Source organism: Grampus griseus (genome assembly GCF_964374135.1).
Source record: "Grampus griseus genome assembly, chromosome: 4".
NCBI lineage: Eukaryota > Metazoa > Chordata > Mammalia > Artiodactyla > Delphinidae > Grampus > Grampus griseus.
In genome coordinates this window covers 47,107,814-47,124,471 of record NC_138997.1, presented here as the reverse complement: position 1 = coordinate 47,124,471, position 16,658 = coordinate 47,107,814, and the positions used below count along the sequence as shown (strand labels likewise).

Sequence of the window (16,658 nt, the reverse complement as noted above, 5' to 3'; positions counted from 1 at the left end):
TGACCCACTGTCTCAAAGTTACTGCTAACACTGAGGTAAGTCATACACCAGCTGGATCAACTACTTAAAAAGATCAAATGTGACCAACCTAAACAGTCATATATGCTGTATTTGCCTCATCTCTGAGCTGAACTTTCCATTTTTAGAGTCAAGTACATTTTATATTTTTTAAGTAAACATAACATTATCTCAAAATGACCATACAGTATATTCTGATAACTTAGGATATCTTCTTAGATACCCTAACTTCTACTTGTGTTTACTAAATCCAGTGATTTCCTATGATGTCACATCAATCTTATTTTAGGAATCAAACCACACTCCATGTCCCATTAGACAATTCAACTGTAAATCAACAGAGAATGTGTCAATTTATGAATATAAGCTGAAATTAGAAGAATATTTCACAGTCAGATCTCTGATATTTCATTTATATTAGAGGGAAGCAGTATAGATTAATAGGAAAAAGATATTTGAAGTCAAATGGAGCTGTACTTGAATCCTGAATGTACCTTTTAATCACCAGCTTTGTGATAAGATTAAGTTACTCAGCATTGAACTTCAGGGTCCCCATCTGTAAACTGAGGCCCATGATATATAACTTACATGGTAACGATTTAACTATCTGTTTAAAGAAAGTGCAAAAAGTAAATTATGAATTATTAACCCCAGTAATGCCTGGCACAAGGTAGGCACTCAACAGAATAGCAGCTCTAAGAGAACAGAAGTAAAAAAGAATTCTTATTACTCATATAGATTCTCAACTCTCATTAATGAATATTGACAAATTTCTACATTTATGATGTGATTTGACTTGTGTATAAAATATGCTTATGAAACAAACTACAAAAGATAAATACATACATACTATACTTCTATAGTACACTTATACATATGTGTTCAATGAGGAAAATCTGTATGTTGGTCTTTCCACATGCTGCTTTTCTCCAGTGTTTTTAAAAAGATATTTGACATTAATGCACCTCAACTGCTTAATAGAAATATGCCATCTTCTGCATGTATGGTTCTTTGTATTTTCAGCACAGTTCTGCCAGTACTCAGCACGGTGTTTATGTCAGAGGGGAGTTACTGATTCAGTTGGTTAGTTAAGTGATTCAGTGATACAAATATAACAGATAAAGTCAGATCTTAGATGATACTATTTAACAGTCAAATGGATTATATTTGATTAGAGATCTAATTTTAATTTCTGAAAAATAAAGTTAACAAAATTTTAAAATTTAAATCAACGTTAGGAGTAAAAACTATAAGCATCTGGGGAATTTCCCAATGTATCTTTATTGTCAAAAAGAAAATCAGAATCTTGAGTGTGCATACTATACACGAAAAGTATTTTCTATGTCCAAAAAGAGGACATGTCTAAAAGGGAGTTGAAAAAATATATTAAGTGGTGGAAATGCTGTTTAACATTGAGCTTATGGGTGGCTGAGTAAAAAAGTGTGAAATAGATTAAGTTTGACATTGATGTTCTCCTTCATCTTTTTTTAACTCCTTTTCTGTCTTTTTTGTTGTTGTCTTTTCCCCTCCTATAAACAAGTATCCTCCTACGGCTTTAACATTTCCCCTAATAGAACATAATTTCCTCATAGATTTCCCTTTCTAAATGTATTTACTTTCAAAGCAGACCTGCAAGGAGAGAAATTGCTTAACTCAACAGAAATACTCTAGAATCAAGTGCGTCAACCTGGATCTTCTGGAAAGCAGAGCCTGAGACACAGATTAAGGGGTTATCACTTTATTGGGGAGGTACAAGCTCTGGGCCATGAGAATGAAAAAAAGGGACGCAAGCAGAGAAGGAGGCAAAGCAATGCAATGTGTGTACCCATCATGCTGGGTGCAGCTCCAGAGTGAGCCACAAAGACACCGAAATGCATGACACATTCACTCAACAAAGGGCCATGTAAAAGGTTCAGAAAGGAACTGCGTCTTGAAGTTGCTCACAGAAGAAAGAATGAAGGAGGAATTTCTCTGCCCCAGTCACTTCCATCACCCATTTTCTTTTGGACAAAATTTTCCCCACTGGGTGCTGCCTCCCCCAATCTCTGGCCCCTTGGTGAGTGAGAGGCCAGAACACATGCCCTGGGACACGGCCTCGAAGTCCCAAAAGAGGGGCAAGCTGGTATGAATGGAGAGCTGATCAAGGGACAGGGGAGGTAGTTGAAAGGCCCTTAAGAAGTGCACGATTCTGTGTCCCAGTACAGTGAGGATTTGGGGCATCAGGACACCTTGGGGGAGCCTTGTTCCAGGACAAGGAGGGATTTTTCTAAGGTCTCTCAAATCACACCACCTGGAGGACTGCCTATTCTACAAAACTGAAAGACAGGCTTCCAGATTTTCAGAGCCAGGAGGGGAGGCCAAGACAAGGGTAGAGAAAAAATAAGAGGGTCTTCACAAATAGTTTATGTCCATTCAAAATCAGGGGAGTAGAATATGACCTCCTTCCTCCGCCTCAAAAAAAAAATCTATTCCAAATGGTATAAACAATATCTTGGTGTTTAAGAAGGGCTTAGAATGATGAATAACATTTTTTTAACTCATAAAAGAACTCCACACTCTTATATTTTTAAAGCCCAGAGAGGGAAGTAATTTGACAACCTGTCATGCATAAATTAACTCACATATCTGAAAGTTGTCAACACCACGATAATGCCTTTGCCAGTAAATCCACCATTTTATTTTTGCCATGACCGTTATTAAATCTGTGACAACAATGACTAAATTGAATGGGAACCCTATAGCAACCTAGAGCTAGTTTCTTAGAAACCATCAGTTGTCAAAACTTGACGTTTTGAATTCTATCCCTTTATGATAAGGCTGGACCAGACAGTCAGACATTGTAGCGTTTTAAATGAAAACCTCTGGGATCACTGAATTTCCATAATGGTTCAAAGAGAGGAGGCAAAAGGAACCATGGAAAAAGAACAATTTGTTATCAAGGAGGATTATCTGAGTGCAAAGTGAGGAGGAATAGTGGAGTTGGCTTCTGGATCCAGCGATAACACAGCCTCTGACCCATGAGGAAACAGTCATCAAGCTTTAATAATGGTAAAGAAAAGAACATAGGGTGTCAGAGTAGATGCTCTCCCAACCTGAAAAAGCCCCAGAATTTAGGCCCTTAAAATGAGTTAGGATAACTCAAGCCAACTTAACTTTAACCCATTATTATCTTTATTGATCAAACCATTTGCAGAGACCAGAAACATCAATCAATCAATATCAGACAGTATAATTGCCAGGTATAAAGGAAATAAATTCTAATAGAATTCCAAAAAGAGGCAATGTTAAGCTGAAGAAATTATAGCGAAAACTTTCACAAAAGAAGTTGGAAACTAAACTGGACAGAAGGCAATGACGTAGAAATGAGCTGAGTGTGTTTTGGGGGACAAAGTAAAGATGTCCAGCTGGAGTGAAGAATTATACAGAGAAGTATCAAGAAACAAGGGCCTGGGAGATCAGCTCGGTGCTTTGTGACCACCTAGAGGGGTGGGATAGGGAGGGTGGGAGGGAGGGAGACGCAAGAGGGAAGAGATATGGGAACATATGTATATGTATAACTGATTCACTTTGTTATAAAGCAGAAACTAGCACACCATTGTAAAGCAATTATACTCCAATAAGGATTAAAAAAAAAAAAAGAAACAAGGGCCTTCTTGATGTGTGTGGTGTGACTGTGAAATAATTCAATTGATTTTTCTTGTGTGACCTATGAAAATGACTCATTAAGAAATAGTCACACCACGTTTCCAGTTGAAACTTCAATGTCTGTTCACCACATCCTGAATAAAGCAGCTGACTAATCTAGAAATCAAGAAGTATTTAATAGTGGTGAATGCTGTTGGGTAGAAATCGTTAAGAAAGAACAGGGTGCATTTCTTTTGCTACCCTTCTGCGAAGGCAAATGGAAAGTGTATCGTTTCACCTGGCATCTAAATCACATTTTGTTCTTCTTACCCTCTATTACAGGATAATTATCATTTATCTAAAAACAAGTAGAAAATCTTCTCACAGAAGTTTCCTATCATAGGATGTTAGAAATTTGCAATGTTAGAAATTTGTCTCCTGAAATAATAACATTTGAAATTCTTGCAAAATAATTAATCAATTATAGTTATGCTAGGGTTTTTCCGCATCACAACAGGATCCCAGGTCATAACTATTATCTTAATAGTTGGTAAAATATAAAGAGTGCAGCATCTTTAAGGCAAAAACTGAGCCTGGGGCAAGGGATTGATAGTATGTCCCAAGATGTCCTCTCATCACATCATATGAGGGGTACATGATATCTACATGGCATTATTGGTGATGTTAACCTTGATATTTCTATTCAGGAAAAGACATGGTGGAATACAGTTTGGGCCGGGTGGGAGTGAAGTCACTCAAGTGATTTTCTTTTTCAAAAGTCTTTACCATTAGCTCCCCAGGTTTCCATCTGTCCTGCGTCTTCTCCTTGCAGAGAAGTCAGCTGACAGTACCAACCTCCAAAGTACCCCCAAAGTGAAGTAACATTATAGTAGCGTCTATAATTCATGGAGTCATAAGAACCTTTGGTGGTCATTTGGTCCAACTCCTACCTCACCTAGGAATCACCTCTACACAGCTTCCCGTGAATGCAATCCAGACCACAGACATGCCCAGGCATGGGAAGATCACCGCATCCCAAGGCAGCTGATTCCAGTTTTTCAGAGCTCTACTTGGGAGAAAATTTCCTAAATTAATGTGAGAGCTGTCTTCCAGGAATGTTAGTTCATTAATCCAAGTTGTATACTCTGAACTACACAGAGGAAACCTTTGCTGGGTCACGTTTTCAACGATTTGAAATTGACTCTCATAACCAAAACTTTCTCTTTTCTACCCACCACCCGGACCTCTATCCTTCTATCCTTTCAGTTATGTGTGTGTGTGTGTGTGTGTGCGTGTGTGTGCGTGTGTGTGTGTCTTTGGCTTCCCCATCAATCTCCTGTCTCTTGTCTTTCCAGAGCATCAATGATTTCCTCAGAGCTCACTCACCAGTGACCTCCTCCTGAGCCTCGTCCATCTCCACAGTATTTGATATGGTTGAACTTCCCAAATCTTCCATCTAAAAATCACCCTCCTCTTGGCTTCTTGACTTATCCTTCCCTTTTCACTCAACTCTGCCAGTTACTTTTCTGACACCCACACCATATATGGGTGTCATCAACACTCTACTTTCAGTCCTCTTTTTCTTCTGATCATTTTTATTGTGGTAAAATATATACAACATAAAACTTACTATCTTAACCATTTATAAATATACCGTTCAATGATATTAAGTACATTTATATTGTTGTACAACCATAACCACCTGATCTCCAGAATGCTTTTTATCTCACAAAACTGAAACTCCATACCCACTAACTCCCCATTTCCCGCTCCCCCAATCCCTGGCAACCACCATTCTACTTTCTATCTATGATGTTGCCTTGGTCTTCTTTTTTGTAATGCCATTTGATCTCACGAAATACCCATAGACTTAGTGTTGGAACAAATATGTAGTGAGGGTTTACTGTGTGCTAGGCACTGTGCTAGAGCCTGAAATTATAATCAGCTAAATGATTCATTTATATTTTCAGCCCTATTTTCTAACCAGATGATTGTCCAAACTGGGTGGCCATTAAAATTTCCTGTAGAGTCTTTTTTGTAATATTTTTTTTATTTTGTAATAATTTTAGATTTACAGAAAAGTTGCAAAGTACACAGCATTCCTGTACACCCCTCACCCACTTTCATTTCCTCTAATATTATCATCTTTCACTACCGTGGTACATTTATCAAAATTAAGAACCAGCATTGGTAGATTACTATTGACTAAACTCAAGACTACATTCTGACTTCATCAATTTTCCATTAATGTCCTTTTCATGTGTCAAAACTCTTAGGAATTTGGCATCTTTGATGACATTTACCCTGACCACTTGGTTAAGGGATTTTTACACTGTAAGGTTATTTATTTTTTTTCCTTTTCATACTCTATTCTCTGGAAGCAAGTCACCAAATCCAGCCTACACTCAACGAGGTCAAGGAATTAAGCTCTACCTCTTAGAGGGGGGAGTATCCACCTCTATTATTTGTAGTTATTCCAGAAGGAAAATTTGTTTCTTCTCCTGAAAAGTCTTTAAAAATTTAGATTCATAGGGACATGTCAACCAGACTTTAGTAGGTCTGGGGAGAGGCCTAATAATCTGTATTTTTTGCTTTTCTTGGAAGAACAATCAGACCTGGGGTCCACTGCTCTAATTTGAAGTCAACATCCATGTTTCCAAATGCTCGTAAGACTTTTGAATGTCTCAAAAGCAGTTCACATCCTCACCAGAAAAAGGAAGTTCTCTTTCACATATGGTACCATAAATTCTTGTTCTCTCCCAGGTTAACAGTGTTGGAAACAGCTTTAATACATTTTTTGTTACTTAGACAAGTCATTCATATAAATTGTTGCTTAGAAATATTTATTGAATTTATTCCTTTCTCTCCATTGCCTGGTCCAGGCTTTCTGGGCTAGGTAAAACCAATCTTAAAACCACTGCACTCCCTGTATGATTCCCCTATTGAAAATATCACAGTAGCTACCCATTAACCATTATTATTGCACTCCCGAGAAGGAGTCCTTCTAACATGAGTTAGGGACAAAATGATGCCCTTAATGGTAGAGAATGGAGCTGTCATAGAATAAAGTGAGGTCTTCTCTGAGAAAAATAAAGTTCATTCCCATTTAGTTTCCTCTCTCTCGAAGTGTTATGTGGTCATGAGCCAGTTCCCTGAATCTGGCCTCTTGGATAAGTCTCTTTCTCCAGGTGACACTGCTACTCTAAGATGGGTGTGGGGCTACCCTCTGGTTATGAGCCACCTTCAGCCTTAGAAAACCTAGCAGTACATGGTTAGGAACCTTGAAGCAAACCACTCAGGTCAGCCTCTGATCTGTACTTAGCTCTTCACCAAGCTATAGGGCTGCCAGTAAAAATGGAGTCTAGACATTTCCACAGAATTAAAACAGGCTCCTCAGGTAGGAGACCATATAATATTTTAAAATAAGGTCTTGACATATAATTAAAAGCATACATTTATGTAAATTAGAAAACCTCCTAGCTCCAATTCCTAGGAAATCCAGCAAAGATGTCACTGCATTAAGAATTCAGGATCCTGGGGGAGGGTGTAGGTTACGCTGCCTGTGGGATAGGGGTGTTGGTGGCCAGGGATGAGTTGTTTTCTCCAGCAAACCCTTCAGGACCAAAGAGCCGAAGGCATGACAACCAGGACACTCATCGGCAAAAAAAATAAAAAATTTTAAAATTTCAGGATCCTGCCTAATGTCCTCCTTCTGAAAAACAAGTCCTTATCCAGTCAATATTTCCCTCAATACTACACAAAATCAACTCTTTGTTCTATGCTTTGAGTCTGCTCACTCTCTGCTTCACCAAAAAAAGAAAAAAAGTAATTAATTTATCCACCTTCTAATTTTTCTCCCATTTTTTTTCCTCTACCACCATCGTGGAAAACCTAACTCAGTTCCCTGTTTCCTTGGTGATATCTTTTTCACAATCACTTCAGCCCATAATAAATTCTCCTTCTCTGAGATGTTTAGTCTGTACTAGGTAATTTAAACTCCGTTAAGTATTGAACTACTTACTATACGATGTTTCATTTCTGAGGAACATTTATACCCAATATAATACAAACTCTTTTTGGAAAGACAGTGACTTGGACAGCTCTCCTGAATGCTAAACACAGTATTAGACACACTTTATAATAGTATTAGACACACTTTAAAATAGTACAAATACTTAGCTATGTCTTCCTCATTATTACATGTTTTAGAAATAAAGACTGTACTTCCCAACAAGCGACCCAACACTATGCCACACTGGTTCGGGATAAATTCTTGCTTTTGGATAAGTTCCCATTTTGCCGATGGTGGTAGTCAATATCTCAATGTCATAAGCAAATCTCATTCTATCAGGTCAGCCTACTCCGGAATAGGAGGTACAGCCGCCATCTCAGTGAGGAACTGTCTAAAATAAGTCATTGTTAGCAAATTCGAAGACATTAAAGAAGGAATATAAACAGATGCTGGAAAACAGTTCTAGTTTCTGATTGTGGCAGCTAGGAAAGCATGCGCATGGGCACATGCTGAAATTACAAGGTTTACATCAAGATCTTTGAGACGCGCTATGAGAAGCTACGGGTCTAGGAGAACTTCCTGGGCTGTGTGCATTCAGATTTATTCTTTTTTTTTTTTTTTTTTTTTTTTTGAGGTACGTGGGCCTCTCACTGTCGTGGCCTCTCCCGTTGCAGAGCACAGGCTCCGGACGCGCAGGCTCAGCGGCCATGGCTCACGGGCCCAGCCGCTCCGCAGCATGTGGGATCCTCCCGGACCGGGGCACGAACCTGTGTCCCCTGCATCGGCAGGCGGACTCTCAACCACTGCGCCACCAGAGAAGCCCCAGATTTATTCTTTGAACAAATATATATTGAGCACCTACTATGCACAATAATCCTCTAGGCACTGGGAATATAGCTGTGAACAAATCAGACAAAAATCCCTGCCATCGTGGTACTTACATTCTAATGGAACTGTTTAAAGAACTGTTGAAAGCATGGTTAGCATGGGGGCAGATTTCTATTTTTTTTTTTCCTTTGCTTGCTTCCAGTGGTGAATATTACAGCAATTTCCTTTGATCAAAGTACAAACACACTCCGGCTGGCTTAAATGAACACAATGATTCTATTTCTCCTTTTTAGACATACCTATGAAATACTTTCAAAGTTATCTACATATTCACAAAGTTAAGAATATTCATAAATATTGAGCATTTTCTAGCCAACTATTCTACTAAAATCTTTTCCTGCATTATCCCATTTTATGCTCAAAACACACCTGTGTCCCTAGATGATAGGTACTATTATCATTATTATCATTCTATACATAAGAAAATGCAGCACAGGGAGATTAAGTAACTTTCTCAATGTTACAAGACAATTATTATGGAAAAACTGAATATTTATGCATGGCTGTCTGCTCCTTAAAATCTAAACAAAATTATTTTGTCATTAGACAACTTTTCTAAAACAGCTTGTTTATTTTCCATTTGTCTGACATTTAGAAATGAACTTTGACATTGCATCATCATTCATTCTTCCAAAATGACAGTTTATTTCTTTTTAGTTAAGACAATCATTTGCATAACCCCAATAAATGAGACAACCCCATTTTGATGAGATTAAAAGTATTAAAATTATCTTGTAATATTTCATTTTTCTCTGCTAGTGAAGGCTCACTTTTTATCTGATTCACCTTAAGATGTTGGGTTTGGGTATCAACGTCAGGAAAGTGCTGGAAAGCTTTTCACTGCATAAAACTAGGATCAAAATTGGCAGTTGAAGAAGAATCTATAGACCTTTTTTTTTTTAGAAACAGATAAGCACTTTGCTTTTGCAGTGGCATTTCTTACATTTGGTCCTTCCTATCAAAGCCAGCCAAAAGAGAACTCTTGAGAATTTTTATCTATTGCCTATTTCATAACTAGTGGGAGCTGGAATTTGAGAAATAAAGGCAAGGGGAAGTTTTTCCACCAGTTGGTAGACCCTGATTACATTTCAGAAGTACCCAGAATTTAAAAATCCAAATTTTTTAAATTAATGATTTCTTCTGTGCTTTCCAATTATCCATTATAACCGCTCATGTTAATCCAGAACTTAACTATGCTCCAGACACAGTTTAAGTGCTTTATGTAGTAACTCACTTAGTCCACATAATAGTCTTGGTTCTATTGCTGTCAGCTTTTACAGATGAAGAAACTGAGGCCAAGAGGGTTTAAGAGATTTGTCCAAGATTAAGGAGTTGGTAAATCGCAGCAACAGGGGAGTCATGCCTAGATGGTCTGGCTCAGAGTCTACACTCTTGACTACAACATCACGGTGATGCAGGATGTGCTCTTTTTACTCCTCAGGAATAGGCCTACAGGTCCAATCAGGGGGAATGTAAAGCAAGGTCACCTCTCTCCATTTGCCCTAAGGAGTGTGCCCTGAGTGTCATAGTGTTGCAAGCAGTCCAGGAAAGTGCAGGAGTCACCCACAGGTTCAGGTTCATTTAAGGATAGGGTCAGAGTAGGATGGCCAAAGTGATTCTAGGCACAGACCAAAGGAAAACACCTGGTCTGATCAATGCCAACTGTTCACTACCAGCTGGGATGGCCTGGGCCTGGGATATGAGTAGGCAGGTTTGCTGGCTGGGATGAAGAGCCAAGCATCCAAGAACATGAGGTATAGCCAGTGCCTGGGGTGCCACAGATGTATGGGTAGGCAGCAGAGAAAGCAAAGACGGTAGGAGACTGCTAGAATGAACTTAAATGCTTTTAAAATAAGTCAGGAGAACTGGGTTCCTCTTAAATACAGTGATATGTCATTGTACTATACTTTAGTGTCCTATCTCCCACTGTCTCCCCCATTCAAATATGGGGGAGAACCAAATATATGAACCAAATATATGAGAGATAGGTAGCATTACCGAACATGAGAAACAGAAGTAGACTTACTACTTGACAAACAAAAGTCCGTCTGTGAAAGGATCTCTATCAAGATGGGAAGCAAGTCCCAAGTAAGAAGAGATGAAGAAACACGTCCTTCTACATCATCTCTGAGTAGTGGGCATGTTTTGCCAACAAGAAATAGAACTGTTTTCTTTACTGAACATACTGTCCCTTTAATGCCTGGGCATTGTCACAAACAGTCACTTGCATTCACTCATTCAATTAACTAATACGTTTTCAGCTCCCACTATGTGCCAGGAACTCTTTATACATCTCAACATCTCAAACATAAGGCTAATGGAATGAGAAAATCCATGGTGTTGCAAAGAGAGAAATGCTATATTAGTAACTCATCCTGTTATACAACCAACGGAGACAATTTGAAATAAGAAGGCTGAACACAAACATTGTTATACATTTTGTCACTGTTTCGGAATCAGTGCTTCTGGTCTACAGGTCAGGTAAATAATATACTACGTATCCTCAAAAAATGTCAAGAATGAATAAAAGTACTTCTTCGCTATTTGACTTGATCTTGCTGATAATCGAAGTAGGTTACTACCTAACTGATGTAAATTAAGATTAAATACCCAATCTCTCTCCAACCATCTAAAAACTCTCCTCATTTCTTTAAAATCTAGCAATTATAGATTCATTTGGGCTACCAAGATTCCTCTTTTAAGACACAGATATGGCTGGGCAAACTGCATCATCAGCAGTACAAAGCATAGTCGTTTTAATCAGATGACTTTCCTCTTGAATTTTACTTTGGCGGACTCTTGACCAACTGGAATATGGATTCTTTGTGGATCCAGGGGTTCGTGTGCAGTTTTAGAAGTGTATCAGGATCGTGGCTTAAGGCTAAACTGCATGCAGCCCAGATTCTGGCTTATTTGGACCCTCCTGGGAAGACACTAATTCTAGAGGAGAAGTTGACACGCATGGTTCATGGATTAGAAGAGTGACCCGGACAACAGTTTGGTGCTGTTTCTCTGACTGTCCCCTCAGCCTCCTAGTGACATTCATGCCTCCTAGTGACATTCATGAGTTGATTACTATTAGAGGGTGAGAAAAAAACAAGATGAGGCTTTCCCACTGGGCTCTCCATGGATTTCAGGAGCACAGGGTACTGGGGTGAGCAGTCTCAACAGAGATGGGGCAGTGCCAGGGGTGTGGACAGACACATGAACTCTCTGTCCTGGGCACCTTGGACCTCAGCACAGATATCTGCAGGCCAAGCCTCAGCAGGGCCGCCTTCAGTGGGCACTACAAAGCTTGTCTACATTATTGGGATCTTTCTTCCAGAATTATTTGGGAATTTCCGCACAACAACTGAGAATGGAGCAATAGCAAAATTTGATTTGTAACACTTGTTAATATGCAAGTGTGGCCTGCGAAACCTGGGATTTTTGAAGAGGAAAAAAACTCCTAATGCTCTTCTAAGCCCCAAAGCATATCTGAAGAGGCACATTCTAAAATCTTCACTGTGTGGGGCTTCAGCTACTTCCTTTGTACAATGAGAGTTTTACCTGCTGCCGCCTACTTGCTTTACAACTTGAAACCTAGATATTACATCATGAATACATTCATATTCTCAAGAAGAACTTAAAAAACCAACTTACATATATTAATGGTTTAGATTTTAATAAGGAGGGGAACATATTTTTGACCTTAAAACTCGCTCATTTTTTTAAAAAGAAACGTTTTCTTCCCTTTTTCACTAGTTATGATTTTAGCTTTAGTTTGTTATAGCAATTGGATGAGAGGGAGAAATTTAAAAACAATAAATAGGGAGTCCAATTTCTTCAAGATTAAAAAAAAACTTTAAACAAAGTTATTGCCCCTTTACCATATTTATCAAATAAGCAAGCATCCATGGCTCTCTTTGTTAAGGTAAAGTTTACAGGAAACAAAGACCCATTACAAGTAAATGGAAGTTAAATATTATTGTAAAAAAATTTTCTCTTAAATTCCCAGTAGAAATGTTCATTAAAGATCAGCAGAATGTCAAGTTGGTAAGCACCTTAGTCTCATCTAAAGCAACTCGTTTATTTTATAAATGAGGAAAACAATGCCCAGAGAATTGTAACTTACAGACATCTCAAGTCACAGAATGGCAGAAGCTGGAACCAGGTCTCAACGTCTGCTCAGTACCAGCTCTCAAGGCACTTTCACTGTGACATACATACACACGCACGCGCACACACACCTAGAACATCACACAGCCGTTGCTCACATTCTTTTCAAGAAGTAAATAAGATAACATGTGACTTAAATTAGGAATGAGACTTAAAAGTAAATAGGACCATTTAATGGAAACACTGAGGTCAACAAATTACATCCTTTGGCATTTTGCAAGGAGTGGAGCCTCTTAGGGAGTCTAGAGACTGAATTCAATTCCCTAAACCAAACATTCAACAAGGCAGTTGCACACTTAGGTTACCCTGAGTTACAACAGCACTGGGTTAGAATTCTGTTTTGTTTTTTTTCATTTCTGCCTTTTGACAAGTTTTGAGAAAAAAATAAAGTACCGTGTGATGGTAAATAAGGAAGAATGTCCATCAACCTGAAATAGTCACTTCTACCATAACACTTCTGCTGGTACATCACCCTAATCTTGTCCTGTATTAGCTTGTGCCTGGATTATACCTGAGACAATCAGGTCCTCTGGCCCTCTCCCCTCCTCCCACACTGCACCCCACTGCCAGGTTTATCTCCTCAAATCATTGCTTGTATTATATCACTCTGTATTCAAGGCCTATGATGGTGTGTGATTAACTGTTTATTGATTTATATCAAAATATTTTAACCTGGCTTTTTTGGCTCTTCATAATTTGTCTGCCTCTCATCAGTTCTACTTTCTGGCAGGCTGACTGCCTGTCTCCCCAGGAAATTAATCTCATTCCCATCACCAACCCTTTACTAAATGCTTTTACTGCCTTTCGTCTCCCTCTCTCCCCTACTACGGATATTTCAAATCCTGCCAAGTTTCAATCCTACCCACTCAGGTCCTCCATGCAATCTCCCCACTGCTCCATCCCTCCCTGTTGAGCTCTCCTTTCGCCGGTTTCATGACTTTTTCTCCTATTGTTTCATATCTGTTAGTCCTGCATTCCCAACTTCAGCATAACATCTTTTAGGGCAAGAATCATGTCTTAGGACTCTCTTGAGCCCTCCTCCCACCCCCATTCCCATATACTCTAGCATCCTGCTGACTGTAGCAGATTTTCAGTAAACACTTTGACAGTAGGACAGACCAGATAAAATGGAGGAAGAGAATGCCAGCTTCATCCAAGTGATGCTGGCAAAGTATAGCCCTGTCTCTAGGCCTAACTCTCAGGCCCATTGCCCTTCTTCAGGCTCCACATCACTCCAAACTGTTTCTGACCTCTTCCTCTGCGGGGTTTGTAAATCAGTCCTTTCTCTCTAACCATGATCTAAGTCTGATCCACTTCTGACCAAGGTCATGACACGTTTAAGGCACCTCTCTTATTCCAAGGACACAGCCAAATGGAGGTTTCCATTTAGATCCCACCTCTTTTCCTCCATAAGAGAAAGCCTGGCCCTTTCCAGGCTGGAAGGTAGTGTCCTCATCACATAGACACTTCAGCTGTGGAGACGCCCCTCCTCTCGCATTGATGCCCCAAGCCCAGATGTCCCTACCCCTCATCCCAGCTAGGACTACAAAATATTGCCAGTTTCCCTTCCCTCTGCCTGCACCCCACACAAATGATCATGATGCAGAGGGGATGTCTTGCGGTAGTAGGATTTTCCCACTTAAGTATCTACCTGCTACCTTCCCATACTAGAGAGTGAGGGGAACACTGCTTCCAGCAGTATAAACTTGCCCCAGCATCCGAAGTTCCAGCTCTTTCTCTGCCAGCACTGACTCCCAAGGAGGTGAGGAGAGCCTCCGGGAGGGCCGGGCATCCTACCACTTCTCCCACTAGCCACTGTCCCCTCACACCAGATGACTGACCACACCCAGTAGTCCTTAACCTAACCACCCCAGTTTCACCTTCGAAGTGAAGAAAAGTTTTCTCTCTGCAACTTCTCCTTAAAACAGGAAATAATATACTCCAAGTAAAGCAGCTATGTGTTTCATCAATACTGCCCTCAGTAAAAATATGTCATCTCCCTTTCCTTTTGTTTCCCTATCAGGAACAGGAGATCCAGGTCTCAAAAGTTGAATCTTTTCTCCCTCCTCCTGCCCCTCTCAACTTTGCCAGCAAGAAAGGGGTGGAATAATTCATTTTCGGGCCTTCCTCAGCTCTCGACTCTCCGGGGTCGTCCCCTTCCTCTCCCTGGCACGCGCCCAGGCAAACTGCTCTCCACCCTGCTCCGCACTCCCGGAGGCCCGCATCTCAAGCCAGGGAGTTCCCTTTCCTCTTCTTCCCAGGGGATGTCTTTTCGGTCTAGTCTCCCAGGCTCCCACTTTGGTGGATTTCCCAAAATCCTCCACCTGCCACACCTCCTCGCTCGCGGGCACCGCGCCGCAACGCCCAAGAGCACGGGCGCCCAGGCCCTCCGCTCTGCGCCCGCCCACGGGATCCCTTCCGCCCTCGGACCGCCCCCTGCGCCCAGGGCCGCCGCAACAGGTGCAGCCCCAGGTGCCCAAGTGCCGGATTCTTAACCTCGTGCTACCCGAGTCGTCCAAGTTCTTCGACCCGCCCCTGCCAACCCCAGGGCCCCCTCGGGTCCAAATGCCAGCGCGGAAGGCTCGCCCTCCCTGCGACTCCACCCTAGACTTTCCTCCTGGGTCTCCAGCGACCACTTACCCAGGGCGAGGGCCAGGAGCAGTGGCAGGGAGCTGGCGCCGCTGCCCGGGACGGCCCGGGCCATCAACCCCGCTGCCGGGCCTAGCAGCCCCGAGACGAGTCTCCCGCCTCCTCCTGCGCCCCCTTCCCGGCCACGGGCGCCCGACGGGGTGCCTGGAAACGAATCCCGGAGCTAGCAGGAAGCAAAACTACTCCCCAGGCTGCCACCCGGCTACCGGGCGGGCGGACACCCCGGGCGGGCGGCCGACCGGCTACGCGAGTGTCGCCGGGAAGAGGGAGCCTCCTATTTATCCGCGCTCTTTCTGCACACACCCCATCGACGAGGCGCAGGACTTCGTCGTGGTGGCCTCCACGCCGTTCCCACCCAAGTTACCCCACACCCACACAACGGGACACTTGCGGGCTGCCCTCGGGTCAGCTCACCCACGCCCCCTGCTGGGTCGCACCTGAAGGTTCATTTCCCTCCCCTTGGGGAGTCGAGGAGGTGGGGAGGGAGCGGAGAGAGAGCACGTGGAGGGGCCCGAGGTGCGGGGCCTGCGGGCCGCCGTGGAGCAAGCTGGCTCTAAACTCCCTCCCCGAGCCCACTAAGCGAGAACGGCAGACCCGGACTGCTCTGGAATTCCAGCTCCCCTTATTTCAGCCAATTGCTGGTGTCCTGGAGGGACCAGAGCCAACACTCACTGTGGTTAACCTCAGGCATTTGACAACTTCCAAGCTCCTCTTTTCCATACGTAATTTGTTGAATATCTGGGAGTGTGGGCTCACCAAGAGCTACTTTAAGGATGTCACTTATATTTTTTTCTTTCTCCATTTACTCGTCTATCCATTGTATTTTCATTTATTTATTTAATTCATCAACTCTGTTGGATCTATAAGAATAAGGAGAATCCTTTTTGCCTGGGGCTTCCCAAGCACTATCTCTACCTCAACGCATCTCTTCTTTGAGGAGACGTGGAATCTGATGGTTCTGCACCAAGCGTTTCCTGGAACACAAAAGCATCCGCACAGCTTTCAAAGACAGAAAGTAGCATCCAGTTTTACCTTACATGATTTGTCTCCAAAATAACTAAAGGGTACAGCAGTTTTCTTACTGATCTATATTCCTCTTGCTTGATCAATATGTGTAATCATGCCTCCTCAGTACAGAAGTTGTATTTCTGTAGCATCCGAAAGTCCAATAAATATTCATTTACATAAGAAATGCAGTTCAGATGTCTTCCCCTTCCTCCCCATTGTTTAAATTAAACAAATTAGTATGTGCTTTTCTTCAACAAGTGACATTTCATTTCAAAACCAATTCACGTTATTTTAGCGCACC

At 41.6% G+C, this 16,658-nt stretch overlaps 1 protein-coding gene across 2 annotated transcripts in view; it reads right to left on the bottom strand.

Moving 5' to 3' along the window:
- The window catches only part of BTC (betacellulin), a 41,190-nt gene extending 25,502 nt beyond the window's left edge, over nucleotides 1-15,688 (bottom strand). For both annotated transcript variants that reach the window (XM_082653882.1, XM_082653881.1), the window contains exon 1: nucleotides 15,341-15,688. In XM_082653882.1, coding sequence (XP_082510008.1) covers nucleotides 15,341-15,404 — 64 coding nt within the window. In that variant the 5' untranslated portion in view covers nucleotides 15,405-15,688. The remainder of the gene's footprint in view (nucleotides 1-15,340) is intronic.
- Between the last annotated feature and the right edge of the window lie 970 nt (nucleotides 15,689-16,658).